General features: G+C 61.4%; 1 protein-coding gene across 7 annotated transcripts in view; it reads left to right on the top strand.

Annotated features, from left to right (window-relative positions):
• BRSK2 (BR serine/threonine kinase 2) overlaps positions 1–27,968 on the top strand; it is a 71,496-nt gene that overhangs the window by 13,944 nt on the left and 29,584 nt on the right. For all 7 annotated transcript variants that reach the window (XR_010340225.1, XR_010340226.1, XM_064370295.1 and 4 more), the window contains one exon: positions 27,063–27,157. Coding sequence is in view for 4 of the 7 variants with exons in the window: in XM_064370295.1 (XP_064226365.1) it covers positions 27,063–27,157 (95 nt within the window). In the remaining 3 variants the exon portion in view is untranslated. Of the gene's footprint in view, positions 1–27,062; positions 27,158–27,968 lie in introns of those variants that run through there.

Genomic DNA, 27,968 nt, shown 5'->3' on the forward strand with positions numbered 1-27,968 from the left:
CAGCTGGTGGGCTGGGGAACTTGGACATCCTCCCAGCCCTCTGCCTGGGACCCTCCACCCCTCCCCAGTTGGGGCAGGAGCCTATGTTGCTCCTGGAGCCCAAGTGCCAGCTGGGGTGAGAGGGCGGGTGCCAGCCCCTGCCCAGCTTGCTCTCTGTGGCTCTCGAGGCTCAGGACTGTGGGTGGAGTTGGTGGCAGCCCCGCTGCTTCATAGTTGAGGAGTTGGGGTCATAGGGAGTGCCCGCAGCCAGCAGCCCACAGTTACAGGTGGTGAGCTGCCAGCCCCAGCCCCCTCCTCTAGGAAGACGTGCCCTGTCCTGTCCAGGCATCTGGGATGGGGGACTGACCAGCAGCCCCAGCTCCCCCTGAGGGCACAGGCTTGGCTTTGGCCTCTGCTCCCAGGCTTTGAGGACCCAGGGTTGAGCCAGGAAAATGGGTGCGCAGTGGTTGGGCTCAGGCCGGCCTGAAGGTTGTGCTGGGGTGGGGAGGTACGTCCTTTCCCGAGTGTGGCCCCAGCCACCGGCCCACACCTCCGGCGCTGGGTCTTGCCTGCCTGCCTGCCTGCCTGCGTGGACCCCATCCAGTCCCAGCTCCTTGGCCCTGCAGGCCTTGCACCCTTTGCAGAGTGGCTCAGCCCCAGGCGCCCCTCCTGTACGTCAGACCCTGGCCCGCACCTGTGCCATTCCATCCCCAGCCTTCCCAGACCCCCCAAGCCCCACAGGTTCCTAAACCCACCCAAGATACAGAGACAGGCCCTCCCGACTCCGCCCCAGCCCCTCCCAACTCCACCCCAGCTCCTCCCCGGCTTTGTTTCTTGCCCATACCTCTGATGAGATCAGGGTGTCCTTGGCCAGCAGCTCCTCCTGCCTGCCCTCCTCCCAGACTTTTCTTCCCCTCCCTACCCGGCCACCAGAGGCCCTTTCTTAGAAGATAACTGAGCACATCTGGGCTGTCCCTGCCACTCAGGACCCCAGAGAGCTTGGCAGATTGCACAGGGGGTGAGGGGAGCTAATGTTTGGCAACATGGGAGGGGCGTGGCCCCAAACCCCTGCCAAGGATGCCACTGAGGGGCCCCAGGCTCTCAAGATGGGCCTCACAGAGCCGGCATGAGGAGGCCCTCGGGGGCAAGGACAACTGCATCTAGCACTCGGACCCCTGCTGGCTGTGCTTCTGGAGGAGGCGGGAGTGGGGCTGTCGCTGGGCCACTGCTGGGCTTGGGGAGGGGCTGGCAGGTGTCAGCCTGCAGCTTGGAAAAGAGGAGCCCCAGGGGCCTGAGGTGGGGATGCCAGGTGTCTGCCCCCTCCAGGAGGGTGCATATCTGCGTTAGTGCACACATCTGCATGTGCACATCCGTGTGTGCCTGCATACCTGTTAGTGTGTGTCTGTGTGTGTGGTGTGTCTGTATGTGCAGGTGTGTGCATGCCCGCCTGTGTGTGCAGACTTGTGTGTGTGTGCATGTTCATCTGTGCCAGCAGGTCTGTGCATCCTTGTCTGCCTGCACCCAGAATGACAGGCCGAGGTTCCCGGGGTTTCCTAGGGAAGGCAGCCCCAACGTCACCACAGCAACCTGGTAGCCGTCCCCTGGGCTGCCGAGGGTGGGGCCTGGCAGGTACAGAGTGGAGGGAGCTGCAGGCCTCAGAGCAGACGGCTGTGGTGGCTGCTGTGGTGGTGGCTGCTGTGGTGATGGCTGCGGTGGTGATGGCTGTGGTGATGGCTGTGGTGATGGCTGCGGTGATGGCTGCGGTGGTGATGGCTGCGGTGATGGCTGTGGTGGTGGCTGCTGTGGTGATGGCTGCGGTGATGGCTGCAGTGGTGGCTGCTGTGGTGGCTGCTGTGGTGGCTGCTGTGGTGGCTGCGGTGATGGCTGCGGTGGTGGCTGCGGTGGTGATGGCTGCGGTGGTGATGGCTGTGGTGATGGCTGTGGTGATGGCTGTGGTGGTGGCTGCTGTGGTGATGGCTGCGGTGGTGGCTGCGGTGGTGGCTGCTGTGGTGGCTGCGGTGGTGGCTGCGGTGGTGGATGCTGTGGTGGCTGCTGTGGTGATGGCTGTGGTGGTGGCTGCGGTGGTGGCTGCGGTGGTGATTGCTGCGGTGGTGATGGCTGTGGTGATGGCTGCGGTGGTGATGACTGTGGTGGTGGCTGCTGTGGTGATGGCTGCAGTGATGGCTGTGGTGGTGGCTGCTGTGGTGATGACTGTGGTGGTGGCTGCTGTGGTGATGGCTGCGGTGGTGATGGCTGTGGTGATGGCTGTGGTGATGGCTGTGGTGGTGGCTGTGGTGGTGATGACTGTGGTGATGGCTGTGGTGGTGGCTGCTGTGGTGATGGCTGCGGTGGTGATGGCTGTGGTGATGGCTGTGGTGATGGCTGTAGTGATGGCTGTGGTGGTGATGGCTGCAGTGGTGGCTGCAGTGGTGGCTGCTGTGGTCATGGCTGTGCAGGTGGTGGCTGCAGTGGTGGCTGCTGTGGTGATGGCTGCGGTGGTGGCTGCTGTGGTAATGGCTGCGGTGGTGGCTGCTGTGGTGATGGCTGCGGTGGTGATGGCTGTGGTGATGGCTGCAGTGGTGGCTGCAGTGGTGGCTGCTGTGGTGATGGCTGCGGTGGTGATGGCTGTGGTGATGGCTGCAGTGGTGGCTGCAGTGGTGGCTGCTGTGGTGGCTGCTGTGGTGGTGGTTGCAGTGGTGGCTGCTGTGGTGGCTGCTGTGGTGGCTGCTGTGGTGATGGCTGCAGTGGTGGCTGCTGTGGTGATGGCTGCAGTGGCAGTGGTTGCAGTGGTGGATGCAGTGGTGACTGCAGTAGTGGCTGCTGTGGTGGCTGCTGTGGTGATGGCTGCAGTGGTGGCTGCAGTGGTGATGGTTGCAGTGGCAGTGGTTGCAGTGGTGGCTGCTGCAGTGGCTGCTGCAGTGATGGCTGCTGCGGTGGCGTCTGCGGTGGCTGCAGTGGTGGCTGCTGTGGTGGCTGCTGTGGTGATGGCTGCAGTGGCAGTGGTTGCAGTGGTGGCTGCTGCGGTGGCTGCTGCGGTGGCTGCTGCAGTGGCTGCAGTGGTGGCTGCTGCAGTGGCTGCTGTGGTTTCTGCATGACTCCCCTGCATCTGCTGTCTCCTTCCCACCCAGCCCTCTCTGAGCCTGGTATGAGTCACTGGCTCTGACTGGCTTCCGCTGGCCACCTCTGCTGTGTCCACTCCAGCCCCACTGCCTGCAGAGGGCCCTGCTGCCACCTGTGCCCCTCTGGTCACACTGCAGTGTCCACACTGGAAGTGTGTTCCTGGCCCCAAAGAGTCCACTTGGGGGCTTCTCACATCTGACCCTTGGCCACAGCATCACCCTCATCTTCCCTGCGTGGACCTCCCTTCCCTGACCCTTGTCCCTGCCCCGTGCCCCACATGACCTTCAAGGGAATTGCTGGCCCCGAGGAGACCTCCTCCTTCCTGCAGTTCCTCAGGCCCCAGCTCTGCCAGGGGGTCTAGCAGCCTGGCCATACCCCCTAAACTGGAACACTAGGTTCAGAGACTGGATTGCCAAATAGCTGTAGGGTTCAATAAAAATACTTCATTGGGCTAGTTTTACAATATTGAATTGTGAAAACCAGTTAATAAAAATCTAACGTGATTATCTGGCTCCGCCGGGATTGGGTCCCTGTCTGTGCAGAGGGCTTTCCCAGAGTGTGGGGCGGACCCGGCGGGGAGGGGCTGTTTGCTGCTCCCTTTGCCTGGTGTGCCCTCCAGAGAAGGCTACCGGGTCTCCTGCCCATCCTGGAGCTGAGCCCACCCACCCTGCAGCTAGAGGGGGCAGGGGCTGCCCGGGCGCCTCCATCACTTCCCAGGGGAGGAGTTCCTGGTCCCAGATCCTTCCACTGCAGAATCCACCTTTGGGCCCCATACCCTCTGCAGTCCATCCTCTCTTCTCCCTGGGGTGGTCTGTGAGTCTCATGGCGTGGGGAGCATGGGGCGGGCCTGGCCTCAGGCCCCGGCCTCCCTTCGCCACTTCCTAGGGCCCATGGTCCCACTGCTGGGGCCTCCTCTTGGCCACCCGGCCAGCTCCCCTCCCTGTGTCCAGCAGCCCCTGCAGCCGCACACTCGTGTCCCGGTCATCTGCTCAGCTCCTGCTGATCCCGCTTGGAGCCCCTGGCTTTGGGGATGGTGGAGTCCAGGGTCCCAGGTCACCATCCACCCCAGGAGTCCAGTGTCCAGTCCCAGGACAGCTGCTGTGGGAGAACTAGTGAGAAGGCTGTGTGAGGTGGGGGTCTCCACACAGCGGCCACCAGACTGGGGGTATCCTGAGGCTGAAGCCTGTGCCAAGGGCCCCCTTTCTTCCCAGGAGTCACCCAAGTGCTGTGACCACTCCTTGGGCGGGTCCAAGGCCTGGACTCAAGGACACCCCTTGAATTCTACTATCCTGACAACAGGCAGAATTCACCGCAGACCCTCAACATGATTGTACAGGTCCGGGTCCACATCAGAACCCTCCCTCTGGGTCCCTTCTAGATCTGAGAGTCGGGTGGGGGGCACGTGTGTGCACATCTGTGTGTGTGCACGTCTGCCTGTGCAGGTGTGTGTGTGTTTGTGCAGGTGTGCGTATCTGCCCGTGCAGGGGTGTGTGTGCATGCCCGCCCATGCAGGGGCATGTGTGTGTCCACCTGTGCAGGGGTGTGTGTCTCCCTGTGCAGGTATGTGTGTGTGTGTGTGTGCAGGGGTGTGTGTGTCTGTGCAGGTGTGCGTATCTGCCTGTGCAGGAGTGCGTTTGCCTCTACAGTGGTGTGTGTAACATTTGTGTGTGTGTCTGACCCCAGAGGCATGCGCCTGGCTTTCCTAAGGGCCTGCAGTTCCCACTCTGGTTCTCTGCTCTGCCCCAGCCATGTCGCTCACCCTTGCTGCCTGGAGCTGGGCTGGGGCTGTAGATGGGCAGCTGGTGCCCGTCTCCCTGTGCTGCTGGGTTGTGCTTCTTGGGCAGTGGGGTAGGCGCTCCTTCGCACAGGTGTTAGGCATTTGTGCGTGTCTTGAGAATCGTATTTCCTTAGTGAATTGCCTATCCTTGGTTTGTTTAAAACAGCTAGGGTGTTGGTGGTTTTGTAAGGAACTGATCAGTGCATCTCCCATGCAAAGGGCCGTTTCCCCTAGTTCACCTGGGCTGCCCTGCTCAGGACGTGCTGGGGTTGTGAGTCACTTCCACGTCTCCTTGGAAGCTGCATGGCGTCTGTGGAGGTTGGCGTCTGTGCCGTGTGGTTCTGTTCGTGGGTGTTGCAGAGAAGGCACCGTCTAGAGATAGAGACACCGCCATGGTGGGTGTGGGGTGTATGAAGGGCACAGGGACACCCCCAGCTCGTGGTGCTTTACATTCGGGCTGGCTGTCGTGTGTCACTCACACCTTGACGGAGCTTCGGGAAGTGCCGAGATGGGGAGCCTGCCGGAGACACAGGTTTTCTGAGTACGCCGGTGGCTCCAAGAGCAGAGGGGAGAGCCCTGCGTGCCGGTGGGGTGCTCGTGATGCCCGCCTCGCAGAGTGGCCACAGTGGCAGATCCGTGTTTGGGGGGTTGTGTCACTGGCCTCACAGAGCGGTGACAGTCGCAGAGTCCATGTTGGGAGGTGCGTCGTGAAAGTGCCTGGCGAGTGGCACTGCTCTGGGTGCTGGGCCTGCAGACCTGGGTGCTTCGAAGGCCCTGCTCAGAACACGAGGCGCTGCTTTCATCCTCATCCGGCTCTCTGGTCCCCGGGAGTGGATTTGGGGGCAGCGGGTGCAGGGGTTCACATGGTGTGCCCCAGGGCTGGTCACCCACTCAGGCACACCCACGGCCCTGCCTGAGCCAGCACTGCCTGACCCCTGCCTTCAGAAGCCCTTGCCTGCCTAAGGTGGGGCCGTGGGGGGGGCTGGCCCTCCATTCTGGGGGGCTGGGGGGGGACACCCCTTCTGGTTGAGAAGGCCACAGAGAGGCCCCGGTCATCAGGACACAGCAGGGACCACCCAGACCACCGTGGCGGGGCCTGAGGGGGAGCCGCAGCAGCCGCTTGGTGGGAGGGGCTTAAGGGGCCTTTTGTGCAGAAGGTGGGTGTTCCCAGACTCAGAGGCCAGGGCCCTTGCAGGCTGGGGTGGGGGCTCTGGCCCAGGGCCCGGCTGAGGGGGCGGGAGCAGGGGCGGGGAGAGCAGCTTGCGCCTGCCTTTTCTGCTCCCGTCGCCATGGCAACAGATGGAGGCTGGCAGGAAGGAGGAGGGGGCGGGCTATGGAGGAGGCAGCCTGGGTTTGGAGAGCAGCCGGGGACCCTCAGGGGCGTGGGTGGGGGCTCTAGCCTTGGGCCAGCTGTGTTGTTCCTCTCCGGACACCCAGCCAGCCATACCGAGGGGAGGGCGGGCTCTGCGCGAGCTCCGAGCTTCCTTCCTCACAGCCTTGCTCCCGGGCCACAGAGCAGGCGGGAAGTGCTAATGCCCACCATAGGCTGCCTGGCCGGGGCCCCAAAGGTGGTGCCTGAGCAGAGGGCAGGGTTTGGCCCCATCTGGCTTTAGTTTGGGGAGGGGGCCTGGCAAGGCACCAGCCTCACCCCATGAGCCCTGAGGGCCACCCCAGCCGATGGGCAGGTCCCCGCAGGCCCTGCGTCCTGCCCTTCCTCCCTCGGCTCCCCAAGAGAGCCCAGACCTGGCCCAGGGGTGGGCAGGGGAGGGGCCGCACGTCACAGAGTACCAGCTGGTCACACTCCCGGCCCACAACTGGTCCAGCTGCACTGCCACCTTCCTCAAGGCCAGACCTGGCTCTGCCCACAGCCTGGCCAGCAGGTGCAGTTCACACCGTGGCTGCCTGGGCCCCGTGTGTGCTCACACGCGTGTGTGAGGGGGGAGGGTGCTCACGTGTGAGGATTGCAGCCGCAGCAGAGACGGGAAAACCTCGCCAGCACCCGGCGGGCTGCACCTGCCTGGAGGGCTCCCATGCTGGCCCTGCCTGCCCCCTTGTGGTGGGGAGGCTCCTGCCCACTGACCTGCCTGGCATCCGGGCCCTGGTCTTACCCTCCCCATCCTCTGGCTGTGGGGAATGTGTTCTCAGTCACCGGCCTTAATGGTGGCGGTGCGGTGGGTGAAGTCTGGGCTCTTTGGTGGGCAGGGATGAGGGAGTGGGCATCCTCAGAAAATGTTGGGACAGGGTTGGGCAAGGGTCCAGTGGTGGGAGGGGCCCAGCACAGCTGGGGTGTCCATGGGAAAACCTTTTCTGGGCCAGGGACAGTGGCTGGTGGATCAGATATGGCAGCCCTAGCCCAGATGGGCCCCTCCTGCCTGCTGGGAGTGGGCGACGGCGCCCTGGCCACCAGAGCCACCCCATGTCCCAGGCCGGTCGGGTCTCTGGCCCAGAGCACAGCAATGGCACTCCCTCCCCAGGGGCAGGGTCCCCCGGCCCACCGTGCATGCCCACACTGATGGCTGCAGGCGCTGCCCCAGCACCCAGGGCCCTGGCACCTTCGTCTGTGTTAGGACCCCATGTTCAGAACCCTAGTTCCTGGGGAGGATGGGGCTGGGCAGGGGCTAGGGTGGGTCTCTGTCCGTCTCATGGCCCAGCTCATACCTAAGCCGGGATCTCTGGCTGGAGCCAGTCAGATGTTTAGCTGCCATGAGCTCCTCTGGGGGCTTCCACCTCCCAGACGTCCCCTGGGGACGGCCCCTCAGGGCCCCACCATCCACTCGCGTCAGCCCAGGGACCCTGCCTCTGGCCTACCCCTCCCATCCCTGCAGCCCTTTTCAGGGGCCATTAGGAGAGTCCTAGAGGTGGTGCCCCCGGACCAAGGCAGGGGACACTCCCTCTCGGACGCCAGGGCCTCCTGCAGGGCCTGAGCAGTCTCTGTCTAGCCTAAGGGCCCTGGCCGTGGGGTCTCTGCGGCAGGAGGGGCGCTGTGCCCAGGCTGTGCCCTGGCCTTATGCCCTGGGAGCCCCACAGCCCACACGGGCCCTGGCACCCAGCTCCCTAGTAGAACTTCCCAAGCCAGGAAAGAAGTGGGCATGGGTGCCTGGGGTCTTTGTGCCCGGAGCTGAGCTGTGTGGCCTGGGCTCCCTGCACTGCCCACCACCCTCTGACACTGACCACACAGGTCTATGGTGGGGCCTGGGCAGAACTGGGGGAACCAAGAGGAGGGTCCAGAGCTGAACCCAGGGAGGTGTGGCCTGGGCTCCCTGCACTGCCCACCACCCTCTGACACTGACCACACAGGTCTATGGTGGGGCCTGGGCAGAACTGGGGGAACCAAGAGGAGGGTCCAGAGCTGAGCCCAGGGAGGTGGCACCTGGCACCCCCACCCCATCAGCCCCTCCTGCCGCCTCTGGTGGCATCAGTGGCCCCAGAGCCAGGAGCAGCTAGGCGCCGGAGCTCAGGTGGAGACGGGTAGGGGCTGCCTCACAGAGGGGGCAGGCCAGCTCCCAGCCCTGCCTTCCACCCCGAGTAGCGTGGGCGCCTCCCACACTGGACCTGTAGTGCCGGCCGGCCGCTTCCCCGCTCTCATCACTGTAGACCTGGAATAATCATGTGACCCCTGGGGTCACTGCAGTTTCTCTCTGCTCCTTAGTTTTAAAACAATCATTTATTACTTTGAAAAGAAGAGTTTACCTTCAAATGTGAAGATATTCAGATTTTCCTATATGGACCAAGATTTGCTCTGGTCAAAAATACCACCCCGGCCGGGCGCGGTGGCTCAAGCCTGTAATCCCAGCACTTTGGGAGGCCGAGGCGGGTGGATCACGAGGTCGAGAGATCGAGACCATCCTGGTCAACATTGTGAAACCCCGTCTCTATTAATACAAAAAAATTAGCTGGGCACGGTGGTGCGTGCCTGTAATCCCAGCTACTCAGGAGGCTGAGGCAGGAGAATTGCCTGAACCCAGGAGGCGGAGGTTGCGGTGAGCCGAGATCGCGCCATTGCACTCCAGCCTGGGTAACAAGAGCGAGACTCCGTCTCAAAAAAAAAAAAAAAAAAAAAATACCACCCCCAAAGTTGCCATTGTTCAGTTGTTTATGGGAATCTCCACAGGCTGGGCAGGAGGCGGTCGGCCTGGGAGTGACCACGCTGCTTCTCCGTCTGGACGGCTGTCTCCACGCCCCTGTGGCAGCTTGAGGCTGGGGACGCCACTCCCCACCGTGCTCCCGGGATCTCAGGGCGCTAGGAACTTCTCTCTGCGCAGAGTCCACATCACCAGGGTCCCAGGATGAACTACTGCATGAAACGCAGGTGCATTAATCGCTAAGGAACCGCACCGCGTGCTCAAATGCAGCTTTAGAGGCAGTGATTGCTTGGAACTTAGGCCGAGGAGGAATTGTGTTTTGGAAATGGCATTTTTTGTTTTGTCTTTGTTTTTTATGAGACTTAGTGTCCCTCTGTCTCCCAGGAATGCAATCCCCGAGATCTCATCTCACTGCAACCTCTGCCTCCCGGGTTCAAGTGATTCTCCCGCCTCAGCCTCCCGAGTAGCTGGGACTATAGGCTGGAGCCACTGCGTCTGGCTTATGTTTAACTTTGAGGAGATGCCACTTTCTCATTGGATCCAGTTTCGGTCTCATTTGGGCTTTTTAAGTCCCCACAGAAAGGGCAGCCCTGGTCCCCGATGGAAGCCTGGCACCCCTGCCTGCCTGGGGCATGCCCCACCCCCTCGGGTCCCTCACTTCCCTCCATAGAATTTGTTGGCTTGGAGGAACCTGTCACCTGCACGCTGCCCACAGGGTGGTCCCAGCGGAGGGCTTGGAGTGGCCGTCCCTTCTGTTGTGAAGCCCCTTTGGCCACTGTCTTCTGGGAGGGCAGCCATGGGGACGGCTGGAGCTCCCAGTTTGGGCAGGCGAGTGTCCCTGGTGGTTCTGTTCTGTGACTTCAGTTTTTCAAATTGGGAGGAGTTGAGAGTTTGAGTCCGTCGCCAGTGGGCACAGGAACCAGGCACGCTGAGCCAAGTTCATGATTGCTCCCGGCAACCCCAGGCCACACCTGGCGCACAGGGGACCTTCCCGGTGGCCGGGGCCTGGGACCACCCAAGCTAGGGCAGGGGGAGGGGAGGGATCTGTTCATAAAATTTCCGTTTCAATTTCAAGCGCAATCACGTTGGCAGATTAAAACCACAGAAACTGAAGTGCTTTGATTTAATCAGTAACTGTTAAGAGCACGAGGGATCCTGAGCTGAGGAGTCGGGGACGCCCTTCCAGCCGCACAGCCCGGAAGCCCTGCCTGTGGACTGCGGGCGTTGTGTGTTCTGTTTCCCTGGGTGGCACGTCCGCAGTGCCTGCGCTGTTCTGCAGGATCTGCCTTCTAGCGATGCTGTTGTAAGAATGGGTTACCAGGCTCCTGTGCCCCGTTCCCGTGCCCCTTGAGTGAGTCCGAGTGCAGCGCGGTTCCCCAGCTTTTTCTGACTGCAGGTGGCTGTTTCAGCCTCGGTTTTGGAGGATGCTTTCACTGTGTGTAGAATTCGGGTTTCCTTCAGGTGCTTAGCGGGTGCGAAGCCACGTCCTCTGCTGGTGAGAGGCGGCGGCCACTGAGCCCTGGGTGCGGTGCACGTCTCTGGCTGCTTTTCAATTTTGCTCTTTATCTATCGGTTTCGTCAGCTTCACAGTGACCTGCCTCGGTGGGTTCCTCTAGGTTTCTGTCCTGCTTGAGGTTCAGTGAGCCCCGTGGATCCGTAGGCTGATGTACTTAATACATTGGAGGAAATTCTTCATTTGTCTCTCTTAAAATGTGCCCTCTCCCGGGGGCTCATGTGTGTAATCCCAGCACTTTGGGAGGCTGAGGTGGGCAGATATTGAACTCCTGAGGTCAGGAGTTCAAGACCAGTCTGACCAACGTGGTGAAAGCCCATCTCTTCCCAAAATACAAAAATTAGCTGGGCATGGTGGTGCGTGCCTGTAATCCCAGCTACTCTGGAGGCTGAGGCAGGAGAATTGCTTGAACCTGGGAGGTGGAGGTTGCGGTGAGCCGAGATGGAGCCATTGCACTCCAGCCTGGGTGACAGAGGGAGACTCCATCTCAAAAAAAAAAACAAAAAAACAAGTGGCCTCTTTAGCCGGGCGCGGTGGCTCACGCCTGTAATGCCAGCACTTTGGGAGGCCAAGGCGGGTGGACCATGAGGTCAGGAGACCAGCCTATCCAACATGGTGAACTCCTGTCTGTCCTAAAAGTACAAAAATTAGCTGGGTGTGCTGGTGCATGCCTGTAATCCCAGCTTCTCAGGAGGCTGAGGTGGGAGAATTGTTTGAACCTGGGAGATAGAGGTTGCAGTGAGCTGAGATCATGCTAGCTGCATTCCAGCCTGGGTGACAAGAATGAGACTCCATCTAAAAAAAAAAAATCCATTTATTTGAATAATGGATGCCAAGGGTTGGGGAGGGGCTTGGGAAGTGGGTATCTAATGAGGACAGCGTTCCAGTCTAAGGCACATGTTCCTAGAACCCTCAATACAGGAGAAAGCAAATAGGGAAGAGGGCAGCTTCTATTTTCCCTCCCTGACACAGAGTCTCGCTCTGTCCCCCAGGCTGTGTAGTGCAGTGGCACAATCTCAGCTCACTGCAACCTCAGCCTCCCGGGTTCAAGCAATTCTCTCTCATTTTTTCAGTCCTTATTTAGTTTCTTATTCTAGCAGTTATTATTTTTAATATGTTAGAGCATTTTTTTGTTTCTTAGTCCTTTTTCTGGACCTCTTGTTTATAGATGCAGCCACTCACGAATTCTAGCACCTTGGTGCAATAAAGATAATTTTTGAAATACTTGTTTCTGGCTGGGTGTGGTGGCTCACACCTGAAATCCCAGCACTTTGGGAGGCCAAGACAGCTGGATCACTTCAGGTCAGGGGTTTGAGACCAGCCTGGCCAACATGGAGAAACCCTGTCTCTACTAAAAATACAAAAATTAGCCGGGTGTGGGGGGAGTGCCTGTAATCCCAGCTGTTCAGAAGGCTGAGGCAGGAGAACCACTTGAACCCGGGAGGTGGAGGTTGCAATGAGCTGAGATCGCACCACTGCACTCCAGACTGGGCCACAGAGTGAGACTCTGTCGCAAAAAAAAAAAAAAGGAAAAAAAGAATGTTTGTTTGAAATCCTTGCGTCCTGAGGGCTGGTGCTCCCGATTCTCCTCCAGGCTCCGTGCCTTCTCCCGCACCTGGGTGCATGGCCGTTCATCTCGAAGGAAGCCTGGTTGAGTGCAGGGCCTCCTCTCTCTTGGATAAGAAGGAACGTTGTCTGAGTCTCTGCAAGGCAAGGCCTCTGCACAGGGACTCGGTGTCCGTGCACCCATGCGTGTGTGCCTCTGTGTGTGCGTTTGTGTGCATGCGTGTGTGTGCGCCTCTCTGCTTGTGCCTGTGTGCATGTGTGTGTGCCTGTGTTCATGTGCCTGTGTGCCTGTATGTGTGCCTGTGTGCGTGTGCCTATGTGCGTGTGCCTGTATGTGTGCCTGTGCGTGTGCCTGTGTGTGCATTTGCATGTGCATGTGTGGGTGTGCATGCGTGTGTACGTATGCATGTGTTTATGTACCTGTGTGTGTTTGTGCATGTGCCTGTGTGTGTGTGCATGTATGGGTGTGCATGTGTGTACGTATGCATGTGTGTTTATGTACCTGTGCGTGTTTGTGCATGTGCCTGTGTGCGCCTGTGTGTGCCTGTGTGCATGTGCTTGTGCATGTCCGTGTGCCTGTGTGCCTGTATGTGCCTGTGTGTGCCTCTCTGCTTGTGCCTGTGTGCATGTGTGTGTGCCTGTGAGTGCCTGCATGTGCCTGTGTGCGTGTGCCTGTGCATGTGCCTGTGTGTGCCTGTGTGTGCGTGCCTGTCTGCATGTGTGTGTGCCTGTGTGTGCGTGCCTGTCTGCATGTGCGTGTGCCTGTGTGCGAGTGTGTGCGTGTGCATATGTGGGTGTGCATGTGTGTACATATGCATGTGTGTTTATGTACCTGTGCGTTTGTGCATGTGCGTGTGTGTGCCTGTGCACCTGTGTGTGTGCCTGTGCACCTGTGTGTGCCTCTCTGCTTGTGCCTGCATGTGCCTGTGTGCATGTGCCTGTGTGCATGTGCCTGTGCATGTGCGTGTGCCTGTGTGCCTGTGTGTGTGTGCCTGTGTGCATGTGCGTGTGCGTGTGCATGTGTGGGTGTGCATGCGTGTACGTATGCATGTGTGTTTATGTACCTGTGCATTTGTGCATGTGCCTGTGTGCATGTGTGTGCCTGTGCACCTGTGTGTGTGTGCCTGTGTGCATGTGCCTGTGTGCCTGTGTGTGCGTGTGTCTGTGCCTGTGTGCATGTGCATGTGTGTACGTATGCATGTGTTTATGTACCTGTGCGTGTTTGTGCATGTGCCTGTGTGTGCCTGTGTGTGTGATGGGCTGATGGGCAGGGAGTGGGGATGGCCTTGTCAGGATGAGACAGATGTTGCTGCAGGGGTGGACCCCAGCCCCTACCCTCTGCTGAGTGTGGCCCCGGCTGCCCCTCTTGTTGGCCCAGAGCAGGGAGAGGCTGACCGGGGCTGCCCCAACTCCGTGGACGGCCAGATGCTCCAGGGTGTCTGCAGCCCCATCCGAGGCCTGTCCTGTACTCTGGCCGACACAGACATTGTCAATTTCCTGTGTCCCCTGGAGACAGGCAGCCCCAGGCCAGCCCCTGCCTCTTCTGCCTGCCCACTTCTAGAAGGTTCTGGAATGTTTTGATGTTCCCCCGTCACGGCCGGGCTTCCTCTTGTTTAATCCGGAAAGGGTTGGCAGGTGAGCGTGAGGTCTTGCCTGGGCCTCCGTTCCTCCCCGTGCAGGCCCTGCCTGGACGCCCTGTGGCTCCCAGGTCGTGTCTCCACCCCCTTGGTCCCCAGCTCCAGCCTCTTCCTCCCCACCTGGCCTTCCCCCCAGGATCCACCCCTCCCTGCAGCCTCCTCCCTGACCGTCATCCTCCTCGTGGCCCGGCTGGGGGACTCCTCCGGTCACTTCTGTCCTCAGTTCTGGGTGGGGCCAGCAGAGGCCCGGCAACTCCCTGCTTTTCCGCCTGGCCTCAACAGCCTGGCCTGGGCCTCTCATGGGGAAGGGGTCTGCACCCACCGAGGCACCCTCAGCCCTCTGGCTGGGTGCTGGCAAGTGGGTTTCAACCCTGGGGCCTGACTGGGGCCTCCCACTGGCATCTTTCATTTGGATGCAGAGCAGAGCGGAGCTGGGGATGCACACGGCGATGCCATCAAGTCTTCAGGGGCTTTGGACTGCTTGTGGGCGCCAGACTTGGCCGGCCCTGGGCCTCTTCCTGGTGTCATCCCCGGCTGCGCTTTGGAGGGGAGGGCATTGTGAGAGCCGAGGGCTGTGGATGTGTGGGGGCTCTCATTTAATCTTTATCTGCCAGGACTGGGTGGCTGGAGACCCTTGAGGCTGGGTGCACCCAGGGTCACACTCAGGAGGGAAGCAGGCGTCTGCAGTCCTGCCCTGGCTCCCACCCACTGGCTGCAGGGATGCCTCTGCTTGGAAGGGACCTGGGTTCCGGAACAGCCTGGGGCTGGGAAGCTGCCCCTCCTTTACTCTCTGGTCCCTGACGGGAGCTGCATCCCTACTTTTGTTTGGGTGCTGGGCTAGGAGGGCGGGAGCCAGGCAGAGGCAGCGGAGCTGTCTTGAGAGAGATGTGCCATCCCTCCCTGTGCACCAGGCGCTGGTGGGCGGAGGAGGCTGTGGGATCTATTAATGTTCTGAGTGTGTGCTGGGGGTCTCCTCCTTCCTGCCCCCGCCCCGGCTCCTCTGTCGGGCTGTTGCCGTGGATGTGCGGGGTGGGGTTGCATAGAACCTGGCATGCTGTAAACCGAGGAGGCCGAGGGTTGGGGAGCAGGAGCCTGGGTGCTAATGAGAGAATGAGATTTCAATGTCTGTCGCAACTTCTGAGGCCCTGTCAGGGCAAGTGGGGATACCCTCAACCTGGGGGGCAAACGTGCTGCCCAACACCGGGGCTCTGCCTGAGACAAGAACACACCAGCCTGTCCAGCGCCCAGGAGAGGAGGGCGCAGGTCGGGGCAGGGGCTGGGCAGCCTGAGGGGTCATGGCCTGTTGGGGGTCTCGCCCAAAGTTGGGGTACCAGGTGGGGAAACAGTGGCGTCTGTGCCTGTGTCGCCATCCTCCATGTATTCGAGGCGGGGTCAGGACCAACGCTGTGGTTGGGTGAGAGCCCAGCCCAGCCCCGCCCCAGCTGTGAGCTCCCCCGCCGGGAGCATGCAGGTGGGTGGGAACGGGGGCGAGTCAAGCAGATTGTGGGGTGTGGGCTGGCCTTGCCTCATGGCAGCTTCCAGCCCCCGGCCCCTCCTGAGCTGCTTGGTGTCCTGTGTGTGTGTGTGTGTGTGTGTGTGTGTGTGTGTGTGTGTTGCCCATTTGGTGTCCTGTGTGCACAGATTCCTGGGTGGGGCCTGCCCTCTTCCAGCCTCTTCTGCACCCTGTCTGCTGCATGCCACCCATCAGGTGCTCTGGGGAGAAGGAGGTCCCTGTGTCGCTGGGGTAGGTTTGCTGGCCACAGGGGGAGCAGCCCATGAGGCTGAGGGTGGCTCAGGGAGTCAGGAGGCTCTGTGGTGGTGACTGGCACATGAGGAGCTGTGGGGTCCGTGCACAGGGGCCCGTGTGGCCTCGTGAGTGTGCACTGTCTACACTGTCCTCACCCCCTCTCCCGAGTGTGCAGTGTCTACACTGTCCTCACCCCATCTCCCGAGTGTGCAGTGCCTACACTGGCCTCACCCCTCTACCGAGTGTGCAGTGTCTACACTGGCTTCACCCCCTCTCCCGAGTGTGCAGTGTCTACACTGGCCTCAGCCCTTCTCCCGAGTGTGCAGTGTCTACACTGGCCTCACCCCCTCTCCTGAGTGTGCAGTGTCTACACTGGCCTCAGCCCTTCTCCCGAGTGTGCAGTGTCTACACTGGCCTCAGCCCCTCTCCCGAGTGTGCAGTGTCTACACTGGCCTCAGCCCCTCTCCCGAGTGTGCAGTGTCTACACTGGCCTCAGCCCCTCTCCCGAGTGTGCAGTGTCTACACTGGCCTCACCCCCTCTCCCGAGTGTGCAGTGTCTACACTGGCCTCGCCACCTCTCCCGAGTGTCCAATGTCTACACTGTCCTCGCCCCCTCTCCCGAGTGTGCAGTGTCTACACTGGCCTCGCCCCCTCTCCCGAGTGTGCAGTGTCTACACTGGCCTCACCCACTCTCCCGAGTGTGCAGTGTCTACACTGGCCTCACCCCCTCTCCCGAGTGTGCAGTGTCTACACTGTCCTCGCCCCATCTCCCGAGTGTGCACTGTCTACACTGGCCTCACCCACTCTCCCGAGTGTGCAGTGTCTACACTGGCCTCACCCCCTCTCCTGAGTGTGCAGTGTCTACACTGTCCTCACCCCACACTGGCTTCACCCCCTCTCCCGAGTGTGCAGTGTCTACACTGTCCTCACCCCATCTCCCGAGTGTGCCGTGTCTACACTGGCCTCACCCCCTCTCCCAAGTGTGCAGTGTCTACACTGTCCTCACCCTGTCTCCTGAGTGTGCAGTGTCTACACTGTCCTCACCCCGTCTCCTGAGTGTGCAGTGTCTACACTGTCCTCACCCCGTCTCCTGAGTGTGCAGTGTCTACACTGTCCTCACCCCGTCTCCTGAGTGTGCAGTGTCTACACTGTCCTCACCCAGTCTCCCGAGTGTGCAGTGTCTACACTGTCCTCACTCCCTCTCCTGAGTGTGCAGTGTCTACACTGTCCTCACCCTCTCTCCTGAGTGTGCAGTGTCTACACTGTCCTCACCCCGTCTCCCTAGTGTGCAGTGTCTACACTGTCCTCACCCCGTCTCCTGAGTGTGCGGTGTCTACAGTGTCCTCACCCCGTATCCCGAATGTGCGGTGTCTACACTGTCCTCACCCCGTCTCCTGAGTGTGCGGTGTCTTCACTGTCCTCACTCCGTCTCCTGAGTGTGCGGTGTCTACACTGTGCTCACCCCCGTCTCCCGAGTGTGCAGTGTGTACACTGTCCTCACCCCCTATCCTGAGTGTGCAGTGTCTACACTGGCCTCACCGCCTCTCCCGAGTGGGCAGTGTCTACACTGTCCTCACCCCCTCTCCTGAGTGTGCAGTGTCTACACTGTCCTCACCCCCTCTCCTGAGTGTTCAGTGTCTACACTGTCCTCACCCCGTCTCCTGAGTGTGCATTGTCTACACTGTCCTCACCCCGTCTCCTGAGTGTGCGGTGTCTACACTGTGCTCACCCCCGTCACCCGAGTGTGCGGTGTCTACACTGTCCTCACCCCCTCTCCTGAGTGTGCAGTGTCTACACTGTCCTCACCCCGTCTCCCGAATGTGCAGTGTCTACACTGTCCTCACCACCTCTCCTGAGTGTGCGGTGTCTACACTGTCCTCACCACCGTCTCCCGAGAGTGCAGTGTCTACCCTGTCCTCACCCGCTCTCCTGAGTGTGCAGTGTCTTCACTGTCCTCACCCCCTCTCCTGAGTGTGCAGTGTCTACACTGTCTTCACTCCCTCTCCCGAGTGTGCAGTGTCTACACGGTCCTCACCCCGTCTCCTGAGTGTGCGGTGTCTACAGTGTCCTCACCCCGTCTCCCGAATGTCCAGTGTCTACACTGTCCTCACCCAGTCTCCTGAGTGTGCAGTGTCTTCACTGTCCTCACCCCCTCTCCTGAGTGTGCAGTGTCTACACTGTCCTCACCCCGTCTCCCGAATGTGCAGTGTCTACACTGTCCTCAGTCTCCTGAGTGTGCAGTGTCTACACTGTCCTCACCCCCTCTCCTGAATGTGCAGTGTCTACACTGTCCTCACCCAGTCTCCTGAGTGTGCAGTGTCTACACTGTCCTCACCCCGTCTCCCGAGTGTGCGGTGTCTACACTGTCCTCACCCAGTCTCCTGAGTGTGCAGTGTCTTCACTGTCCTCACCCCATCTCCCGAGTTTGCGGTGTCTACACTGTGCTCACCCCCGTCTCCCGAGTGTGCAGTGTCTACACTGTCCTCACCCGCTCTCCTGAGTGTGTGGTGTCTACACTGTGCTCACCCCTGTCTCCCGAGAGTGCAGTGTCTACACTGTCCTCACCCCCGTCTCCCGAGTGTGCAGTGTCTACACGGTCCTCACCCCGTCTCCTGAGTGTGCGGTGTCTACAGTGTCCTCACCCCGTCTCCCAAATGTCCGGTGTCTACACTGTCCTCACCCAGTCTCCTGAGTGTGCAGTGTCTTCACTGTCCTCACCCCCTCTCCTGAGTGTGCAGTGTCTACACTGTCCTCACCCCCTCTCCTGAGTGTGCAGTGTCTTCACTGTCCTCACCCCGTCTCCTGAATGTGTAGTGTATACACTCTCCTCACCCCGTCTCTTCAGTGTGCAGTGTCTACACTGTCCTCACCCCGTCTCCCGAGTGTGCGGTGTCTACACTGTGCTCACCCCGTCTCCCGAGTGTGCAGTGTCTCCACTATCCTCACCCCCTCCTGAGTGTGCAGTGTCTATACTGTCCTCACCCCCTCTCTTGAGTGTGCCCTGTCTACACTGTCCTCACGCCCTCTCCGGAGTGTGCGGTGTCTACACTGTGCTCACCCCCGTCTCCCGAGAGTGCAGTGTCTACACTGTCCTCACCCCCTCTCCTGAGTGTGCAGCGTCTACACTGTCCTCACCCCCTCTCCTGAGTGTGCAGTGTCTACACTGTCCTCACCCCGTCTCCTGAGTATGCAGTGTCTACACTGTCCTCACCCCATCTCCCGAGTGTGCGGTGTCTACACTGTCCTCACCCCGTCTCCCAAGTGTGAAGTGTCTACACTGTCCTCACCCCGTCTCCCGAGTATGCAGTGTCTACACTGTCCTCACCCCGTCTCCCGAGTATGCAGTGTCTACACTGTCCTCACCCCGTCTCCCAAGTGTGAAGTGTCTACACTGTCCTCACCCCGTCTCCCGAGTATGCAGTGTCTACACTGTCCTCACACCAATCTGCTGAGTGTGCAGCATATATGGCACCCTCACCCCCAGGGCACACTGCTGATAGCAGTCTCCCCGGTTATGTAGTCCAGGGTGGGGCCTCTGAGGCAGTGAAGCCTCCTTCCAAGGACACTCTCCGCTACCCGCGACAGTCCTGTCCATGGTGCTGGAAGAGCTCCGTGACCCCGGGGGACCGACCCAGCTCAGCTGCCTGTTAGAAACTGGACACACTCCCTCTGAGTCTCACTTTTGCCATCTCTTTGCCCAGCCCTGTGTCCACTCCTCAAGCCAGGACTGCGGGGGCAACAGAGACAAAGCTTGTGCCGGTCCCAGCTGGGGGCCGCTGCCTGCCCAGGAAGCCCCACAGTCAGCTGCAACCTGGTGATGTGGCGTGTGGACGGGTCTTGGGGTCTTGCAGACATGGGTTTCTGAGCAGGCGCCCTCACTCCCCAGTCCTCCACGTCCCCTCCTGGGAAAGGGACAGAGCTTTGTGCGGATCCAGGGGAGGGTAATGCAGCTTGGGAGCCTTAACTTGGCCAGAGAGCAGCCTGGAGGCCGATATCCAGGTACCTCCAGGGTCCGTGCACCCCAGGGCATCCCCCGAGAGCTGCGTCTCCTATGGGATTTGGTGGGGACAGTGGGGTCCTGGCTGTCTGGGCTTCAGGAACAACAGAACCGGGTACCCTCCCCCAAGCTCCATCCTTAGTGTCTGGAGGCTGAGAGTGGGCCCGAGATTTTGTGCGTTCTTCAGTGTGGAGCCTCCGCTTAGGAGCTGAGGCCTCTGGCCGGGTTCACACTCTTCGGGAGCATGTCTGGGGAGAAGCTCCTGAGACCAGGAGAGGGGTAAGGGCGGGAGGCCACAGTGGTCCTGGAATTTGAGATCCCTGAGGAGGATCATGATGAAGGATGCTGCCCACAGACACTTGTGTGAGCGGAGGAGGCACATGTGAGGTCCCTGCTGTTGCAGGGACAAGTTCCCCAGACCTGCTCACTCAACAGCAGGGATACATTCTTTTGCTTTCTGGAGGCAGGACGTCCAAGATGCAGGATGGGCGGGGCTGGCTCTTCCAGGTGGCAGGAAGCTCTGCTCCTCGCTTCTCCTGGCTGGGTGTTCCTGGCACCCTGGGCCTGCCTGCAGAAGCCCCCTCCACCAACATCTTGCTTTCACCCTCACGTGGCGCCCTCTCGGTGTGTCCCCAGCCATACGTTCCTCTGCCTTTCTCTGATAGGAAGGCTGGCCATTGGGTTTAGGGTCCACACCAAATCCCGGGTGATGTTATATTGAGATCCATATCTTAGAAACCTCTGCAGAGGCCATTTTACCAAGTCAGGTCACATTCTTGAGCCCCGGACGTCAGGACACAAATCTTTCGGGGGCCTCCCTTCCATCCGCGCATCTTCCACCTGTGATGTGAGGCCCCCTTGGCATCCCCGTGGCCTCCGGAGCTGCTCTGTGAGTCCCTTGGAGCCCCACCATTCCCCTGGAGTGACAGCAGGTCCTGCAGACCAGGCAGAGGGAAGCTCCTGCTGGGGGGTCCCCCAGGGCCCCTGCCAGGCTCTCACCTGCACTGCCTCACACGGGGGTGCCCAGCAGTGGGTGGCTCTGAGCATGGGGGCAGGAGGAAGAAGGGCAGGGAGAACTGAGGGGGACAAGGTGTCCTGGTGGGGTGGCCCCCCTCAGGATCCCTCCAGGCAGACAGTGGGGGCTGTGTGACCAGCGTGGGAATCAGGGGTAGGCGAGAGGCCCCCTTCACTGGGGTGGGGCCCAGCAGCAAGAACTTCCCCAGCATTTAGAGGAGAAGCATCCAGGACCCTTCACCAGGACCTGGACTGCTCTGTGTCCTGACAGCAGGACGGGATGGCTTTGTACCTGCTGCCCTGTCCTCCACCTGCATCCAGCCAGCAGGCCATCTCTCCCACGCTTCACCCTCCACCCTGGCCCAGGACGCCCAGGCTCAGGACCTGTGGAGACTGGGTGGACAGAGGGAGTCCTGGGGGTCAGGCAGGGCCCTGTGGAGCTGGCTGGGGCTCTGTTGAGACAGATGGGGGCTCTGGACCTGGGCTCCTGCCAGGCGGGCTCCCTGGGGCAGGCTGGTGGGGTGGGGGTGGGATGTGGGGGCCGAGCAGGACTTTGTGCTTTCCCTTTCCGGGGCTCACACACAGCACCTGTGGACCCAGAGGCTGGTGGGAGAGGTGTTCTTGCTGCCTCCATGGGTGAAGACTCGGGGATCCTTGTCAGAGGCTGCGTGGCTGGTGGGATCGGCCCCAGGCCCTGCCACTGAGGCCATGTGATTCCTACTTAGTGAGGCTGTTCCTGCCAGGTGGGGACTCAGACACAGGTCCTGGGCGCCACGTGGAGGCCTGGGCGTGGGAGTCCTGGGCGCCACGTGGAGGCCTGGGCGTGGGGGTCCTGGGCACCACTGAAGGCCTGGGCGTGGGGGTCCTGGGCGCCACTGGAGGCCTGGACGTGGGAGTCCTGGGCGCCACGTGGAGGCCTGGGCGTGGGAGTCCTGGGCGCCACTGGAGGCCTGGGCGTGGGAGTCCTGGGCGCCACGTGGAGGCCTGGGCATGACAAGCCCAGCATCTTCATTGTCCTGCTCTGCATGGTGGGTCAGTCCCGGTGGGTGCAGCACTTGGAGTCTCTGCTCCCTGGAGTCGTCCGTCCAAGCCACTCGGCAGGTGGTTGTGGCTCAAGGCCTCTCAGGAGGCTCTGGTGAAGGCAGCACCCAGGGCTACCTGGGCTGGAAGGGCTTCCTGGGCAGGGGGCGGGGGGTTCCTGCAGGCTGTGTGTGGGGAGCCTCAGATCCTCAGCACATGGATGTCCTACAGGGCACTGCCTCAAGATGTGGCCACCGGGCTCCCCCGAGCTCCCCAGAGCCCAAGAGAATGCTGTGGTGTCCTTGTGGTCTGGTCTTTGAAACATGTACCCTCCCCTTGCCATGCTCCCTTGGTCCACAGACCAGCCACAACACAGTGTGAGACGGGACACAGGCTGCTGTGGGCAGAGTGTTTCATGGTCATCTGGGGCACGGGGTGACTAAGGGGACAGAGAGAGCAAGGATGAGGAGCAGAGGCAGCTGAGCTGGGGACACACCTGTCCCTTTGCCCTCAATCGGACTGGCGTAGGCCCTGGGGAGCTGGGGAAGCCGTTTCCTTCTGGCTGGGATATTGGCCGCCTGGCTCTCTCTGGCCACCCTCCAAGGCTTGCACCTTGGCTTGTGTGGACAGCCGGGCCGGGAGAGGCGGCCGCTCAGCAGCATCTGGCATTGCTTCTGGTTTTTCTGAAGAGCCGTGTGGTGCTGCTTCCCTTCCTCATGGAGAGCCAGCTGGAGGCTGCCCCGTTCTGTCCCCCAGAAGAGGGGCCTGCTCTGCATACCCCCATGAGTTGCGGCCCCGCCATGTGGATTCGGCAGTCCGGAAAATGGGTCGCCGCTGGCTGTGGCCGTCTGGAGAGCGGGGCCACGTGGGTGAGGCCCACTTGGTCCCCTCAGTGTGGGGTGATGACAATGACGGGGCAGGTTGTGGCCTGTGCTGGTCTCTGGAAGCCTCCTTCGTGGGGTGGGAGCAGGGCAGGCCTGTCCAGTGACCCCACCCCTCGGGGCATTTCCTCCTTGCCGCCTGGGCCCGGAGGCTGCTGGAGGCAGGCTCTTCACCTGCAGGGGACACGTTCAGCACCAAGGACAGCAGCCCACCCCTGCGCGGCCGCTCTTGTGCTCCTTCCCTGCCCGCATCCTCTCCACTGGCCTTGGGGTAGATGAGCTGTCCCCATCCTTTCTGTTGGATCTCACCCCACTCTGGGCGAGGGTGGGCAGCAGACACCCGACGGGGCCGGCCGTGGCACTGGTGTGCATGGTGGAGATGGGAGGAGGCGTGGACAGGGCAGAGTGAGGACACTGAGCTTCCTGGGTGTACCTACCCCCCACCCCCACCCCCGCACCCGCCAATGCCTCAGGCAGAAGGCTGCTCTTAGATGCCAGGTGCAGGATGGTCCCAGAGCTCCCTTTGACTCTCCCGGCTGGCTCTGGAGCTCCTGGGGATGTGTTAATATGCCATTCTGCTCCCTGAGGCCCAGCACCCTCCCGGCATACCTGGGCCTTCCCTGGGATGCCCTGCAGCTCCACGGTGCCCGGACTTTTCCTTGCAGTGGGCACAGGGAGACCTAGCACCCTTGGGCACCCGCCGGCACACCTTCCCACAGAAATGGGGCCTGATGTGAGCTGCTGGCCACCGCTGCTCAGCGCCACCGCCCACCCGCAGGGCCCTGTGCAGTGATCCGTGGCACTGCACGCTTTTCCTCTCGCCGCTGAGCCTGTGTGTGTGTAAAGACAGTAATTAGAGATGCAATCTCAATTGGAAAATAAACCACAGCACGTTGCAGGGTGGATGATGAAGGCTGGTCCTGGGCTTCCCCACTGCAGCCTCCTGCCCCCCACCCTCCAGGCTGTGACCCAGTCAGGAGGGCCTCTCACAGCACACTGCCCACTCCCTGCATCCAGGAAGTGGCAAAACAGCTCATAACCCAAACATTCTGCTCATAATCCCGAAGCTGGGGGGACCAGGATGCAGAGGGTGGCATTGCTGCCTAGGTCCTTAGGGAAGCTTTACTTAGGAGGGACATCTCCATGGTGGGCTTTGAGGGATGTATAGGAGTCTTCAGGGTACAGTAATGGGGAGAGGACTTTCTGGGCATAGGGGAAACAAGTGGAAGAAGATGGAGGCAGGAGCGGCCAGAGGTCCAGGACACAGCTGGGGACGGCTCTCCTGCGCCCCAGCCTGCTGTGTCCTGGCTGCCTTTACCTGAGCCCTGAGGCACCTGAGCACTGGCAGGAGGCTCTTGGTGGCTGTGACTTCTCTGTGCCTCTGTCGCCATCCGAGAGGCCGCCGCCACCTGCAGCCCCCAGGCCCCAGATGCAAGGAAGTGGGCGGGCTCTGTGGGTGCGCCAGGCCCAACCCCAGTGGCACCATCCCCGTTGGAACCTCCTCTGGGAAGGTGAGGGCTTGTCAGGAACGCCGTGTTCCACATGGCCCCCTGTCCTCCTGGCCCTTCTGAGCCACATATGCTGGCAGCAGATGGAACCAGTTTCCTCGTCTGACATGCTGGTGGAGGGGCCCCCACTCAGAGCAGCACCTGGCGCAAGGCCGGTGCTCCTGATTGGTGGTGGGGCCAGCAGCACCCTTTCAATATCGGCTTCCGGGAAGGTGGCCCAGGTGGCTGTCAGGCTCCCCTCCATTTTCAGTCCCCTTTCTTTCCTTTTCTGGAAGCAGGATGGTGCTCTCCACACATCTTTTGGTTCCTGTCATTCAAGGATGTGTCTGTACAGGCTGGGAGTGTGCCTGTATATCTGTATGTGTGCATGAGGGTGTGTGTACACTGGGGGTGTGTGTGCATGAGGGGGTAGGCGTGCACTATGGGTATGTGCATGTATACGAGTGTATGTGTGTAATTGCAAGTGTACATGCACTGCAGTGTGTACTGTATGCACACAGTGTTACTGGATGTGTGTGCACCGAGTGTGTGCATGGGTATATGTACACGGGTGTGTGCACAGGGTGTGGGCATCTGTGTACATGGGTGTGTGCGCAGGGGGTATGTGTACAGGGTGTGGGCATGTGTACACGGGTGTGTGCGCTGGGTGTGTGCACAGAGTGTAGGCGTGCATGTGTGCATGGGCATGTGCATGGGTGTGTGTGTGCACAGGGTGTAGGTCTGTGTGTACACAGGTGTATGTACAGGGTGTAGGCCTGTGTGTGTGCATGGTGTGTGCATGAGGTGTGTGTGCACAGGGTGTAGGCATGTGTGTATGCGAGTGCGTGCACTGGGTGTGTGTGCACATATGTACACGGGGTGTCTATACTCGGTGTGTGTGCGTGTGCACATGGGCACGTGTGTGCATGAGTGTGCCCTGGTGTGTGTGTGCATGCATAGAGGTGTGCACACCCCTCAGTGTGTGCACACCCCTCAGTGTGTGCACAGTGCGTGTCCCTGCACTGGGACCTGCTGCTCTGTAACCAGCATCCTCTGCGCTCAGCAGTGAGCGTCTTCTGCCGTCTGATCAGGTCTCACCATCTAACAGCTGCCAGGCCCTTGGTGGCTGCGCCCTGATGACTTCACTCGCCTCCTGTGTGGGGCCATTGTTTGTGAAAATGCAGAGCCACCGGGACCACCCACAGACCTCGTCACCCACCTAGGAATGTGATCCCGGTGCCCTTGGGGGCTTTGACCACAGCCTCCCTCCCACTTCGCCCCCGGCTCTCATTACATCCTGGGGCAGAGTGCGGGCCCTTCCTCCTTCGGGGTCTCCTGAGGGTGCCTCACGCTGGGCACGTCTGGGTCATCTCTTCTTTGGGAGTTTCTGTCCTGGCCTCCGGCTGCATCCTCCCAGCGTTTGGTCCTGGGGGAGTTTTTGGAGCTCGATGGCCTTGGGGCCAGAGGCTTCTGGCAGGGGCCACGCCTTAGCCTTGCAGCCATGTTTGGGGGACGTTGAGCTCTTGCTCCTTTCCGTGTAGGGGGTTCCCGCCATGGGGTGCAGGCCAGCCTTGTGCCTGGGGAGGAGTGCACTACAGGAGCCTCTGGCCGCCCTGAATTATGGATGAAGGGTGCTGTGCCCTCCTGAGTGCTCCCCTGGCTGAGCGAATCACAGGCCTCTTGCCGGATCAAAGGCTGCCAGGGAGAGGCGGCCCCTTCTCCGTGAGCAGCCCCTGCCCTGCCAGGCCCCTCCCACCCCAGGCACTGGGCTCTCCTCCTCGCCCAGCCTCTGTCCCCGCCCAGCCTGCAGCTCCCCCTGCCGCTGGGGAAGCCCACGTCTTCCGGCAAGCTCATGGGTCCCCCGGCTGGCCTGGGCTCACCCAGATCCAGGCTGCCTGGCCCTTCCCCCCAACTCTGGGACAGGAAGAAGGGGGTCCACCCCGTCTGGAGAGCAGGTGGGCAGCCCAGGTCGTTGGTGCTGGAGGAGGTGGGGCTCCTGCGCCAGACCTGGAGCCACAGAGGCAGAGGTGGTATGAGACTCTCAGAGGGCGGCCGATGACATAGGGCAGTGCACGGAAGGATGGTGTCCCCCAAAGCCCAGCAGGAACGCCAGCCAGGCTCTGGGTGTCTGGGCGCTCCCAGGAAGAGGGGTACCCTGTGGTAACCTGAACCCCACATGGTTCCAACATGACCCAACACGGAGTAGGCCGGTGGGTGCACCTGGGACTGTTGGTGGGAGGTGGCCTGGGTTGTGGGCGCCCGAGGGCGTCTCTAGTGTCAAGGTCCCAGTTCAGGCCCAGTGTGGGGGGCGGGGGAGGCTCAGGGGTGTGGCAGGGCTGTCCTGGGTGGGAGCGGGTATCTGGCTGTGAAAAGGAAAGAGGAGAAAGGGAGGGTGGGCTGAGGTGGGGGGATCAGGACCGTGTGCCAGCCGAGGCACATTCCCAGAGCACCCTGCCTGCCTTTTAGGTGGGTCTGGGAAGGAGAGGGCCAAGGGGCCGTGGAGGTCTGGGGTAGTGCTGCTCCCCTCCTGCTGTCCTGGGGTGGGCACAGGGCCAGCCTGGGAGCAGAGCAGCATCTCGGCAGAGGGCTGCGGGCGGGATCTCAGCAGAGGGCTGCAGGGGGGATCTCAGCAGAGGGCTGCAGGCGGGGGTCTCAGCAGAGGGCTGCGAGGGGTGGATTTCAGCAGAGGGCTGCGGGCGGAGGTCTCAGCAGAGGGCTGCGGGGGGCGGATTTCAGCAGAGGGCTGCGGGCGGGGGTCTCAGCAGAGGGCTGCAGGGGGGTCTCAGCAGAGGGCTGCAGGGGGGTTCTCAGCAGAGAGCTTTGGAGGGGTCTCAGCAGAGGGCTGTGGGCGGGGGTCTCAGCAGAGGGCTGTGGGGGGGCCTCAGGGTGGGGATGTGCGGGGGACGGGCTTCCTGGGCCAGGCAGGGGCCTTGAGGGCACTCTGGCTCCCAGCTGACAGTGGTTAAAGCCAGAGAGAGGGGCTCTAGGTGCCCTGGGACAGGGGAGAGGGCGAGTGGGGTCACGGAGACCTGAGAAGCCCAAAGGGCCGGCATGGAGGCAAGACACAGCCGTGTGGGGCAGCGTGACACCAGCATGGAGCTGTCCTGGACAGCAACCCAGGCGGGCAGGGGCCGAGTCCAGCCCTGAAGAGTGTGGGGCCCCTGCTGACCAGGGCTCGGGAGGAGGCCCCCCAACCTGCACAGTCCGGGTGGGTCTGAGTGGCGGCTGCTTCTCTCCTGCAGGCCTGGTGAAGCTGGGGGTTCACTGTGTCACCTGCCAGAAGGTAGCCATCAAGATTGTCAACCGTGAGAAGCTCAGCGAGTCTGTGCTGATGAAGGTGAGCGGGGCTATGGGGGGAAGGCGGGGCCGGTTGTGGTTAGGTCAGGGAATAGCACAGGGGGCTGGGACTCAGCCTCCTGGGGACCTGTGGAGGAGTGCGGGGGTCCTGCAGGCTTCTGGTGGCAGGGCCTCAGTGTCCCCAGTTAGAACTGAGAGGGGGCCCCTGCCTCGGAGTAGCCTGTCCCCTGCCGGGCAGGGCCCATCTTGCCAGAGGGGAGCCCCGCCTTCCTCCTCCGCTGGGGCCTGGCCTCCATGCGGTGGTGTCTGGCCACTGTGGGGACCAGGCAGGCCACCCTGGATGGAGGACTCCTGGCCTCTGACCCTCCTCTCAGTGGGGAGGGTGCTGCCCCGACTGCAGGGAAGCCTGACCCTGGGTGTAGAGGCAGAGGCTGCAACTCCCAGCTCCTCCACGTCTCATGCATGGTGGGACCTGGGCATCCATTGTGGGGCCCTCCCGCCCCACCTATCCCTGCACTGGCTCCTTCGAGGGCAGGGCTGGGGCTGGGGCTGGGGCTAGTGGGAGGAGCACAGAGGGTGGAGACTTGTGGGAGGTGCTGATGCTTGGGGACCCTTATTTACACTCAGAGTCCCCCCAGCTGCTGGGGGCGTGGAGGAATTAACCAGACTGCACTGGGGAGGCTGGGGACCCCAGGAGGAGGTGGCAGCAGCACTGAGGGCTGCCTGGGTGGGGCTGGCAGGCTCTGACCCTGCCTTGGAGGAGAAACCAAGGCCCTGGGAGTAACAGGCCAGGACCGTGCCCGGTGGAGGGAAACCCAGTGCAGGGCAGGGCTGGGGAGAGCCCCATGCTG

The sequence above is a fragment of the Aotus nancymaae genome, unplaced genomic scaffold, assembly GCF_030222135.1.
Source record: "Aotus nancymaae isolate 86718 unplaced genomic scaffold, 86718_ANA_hifiasm-v0.15.2.pri h1tg000106l, whole genome shotgun sequence".
Classification (NCBI taxonomy): Eukaryota; Metazoa; Chordata; class Mammalia; order Primates; family Aotidae; genus Aotus; species Aotus nancymaae.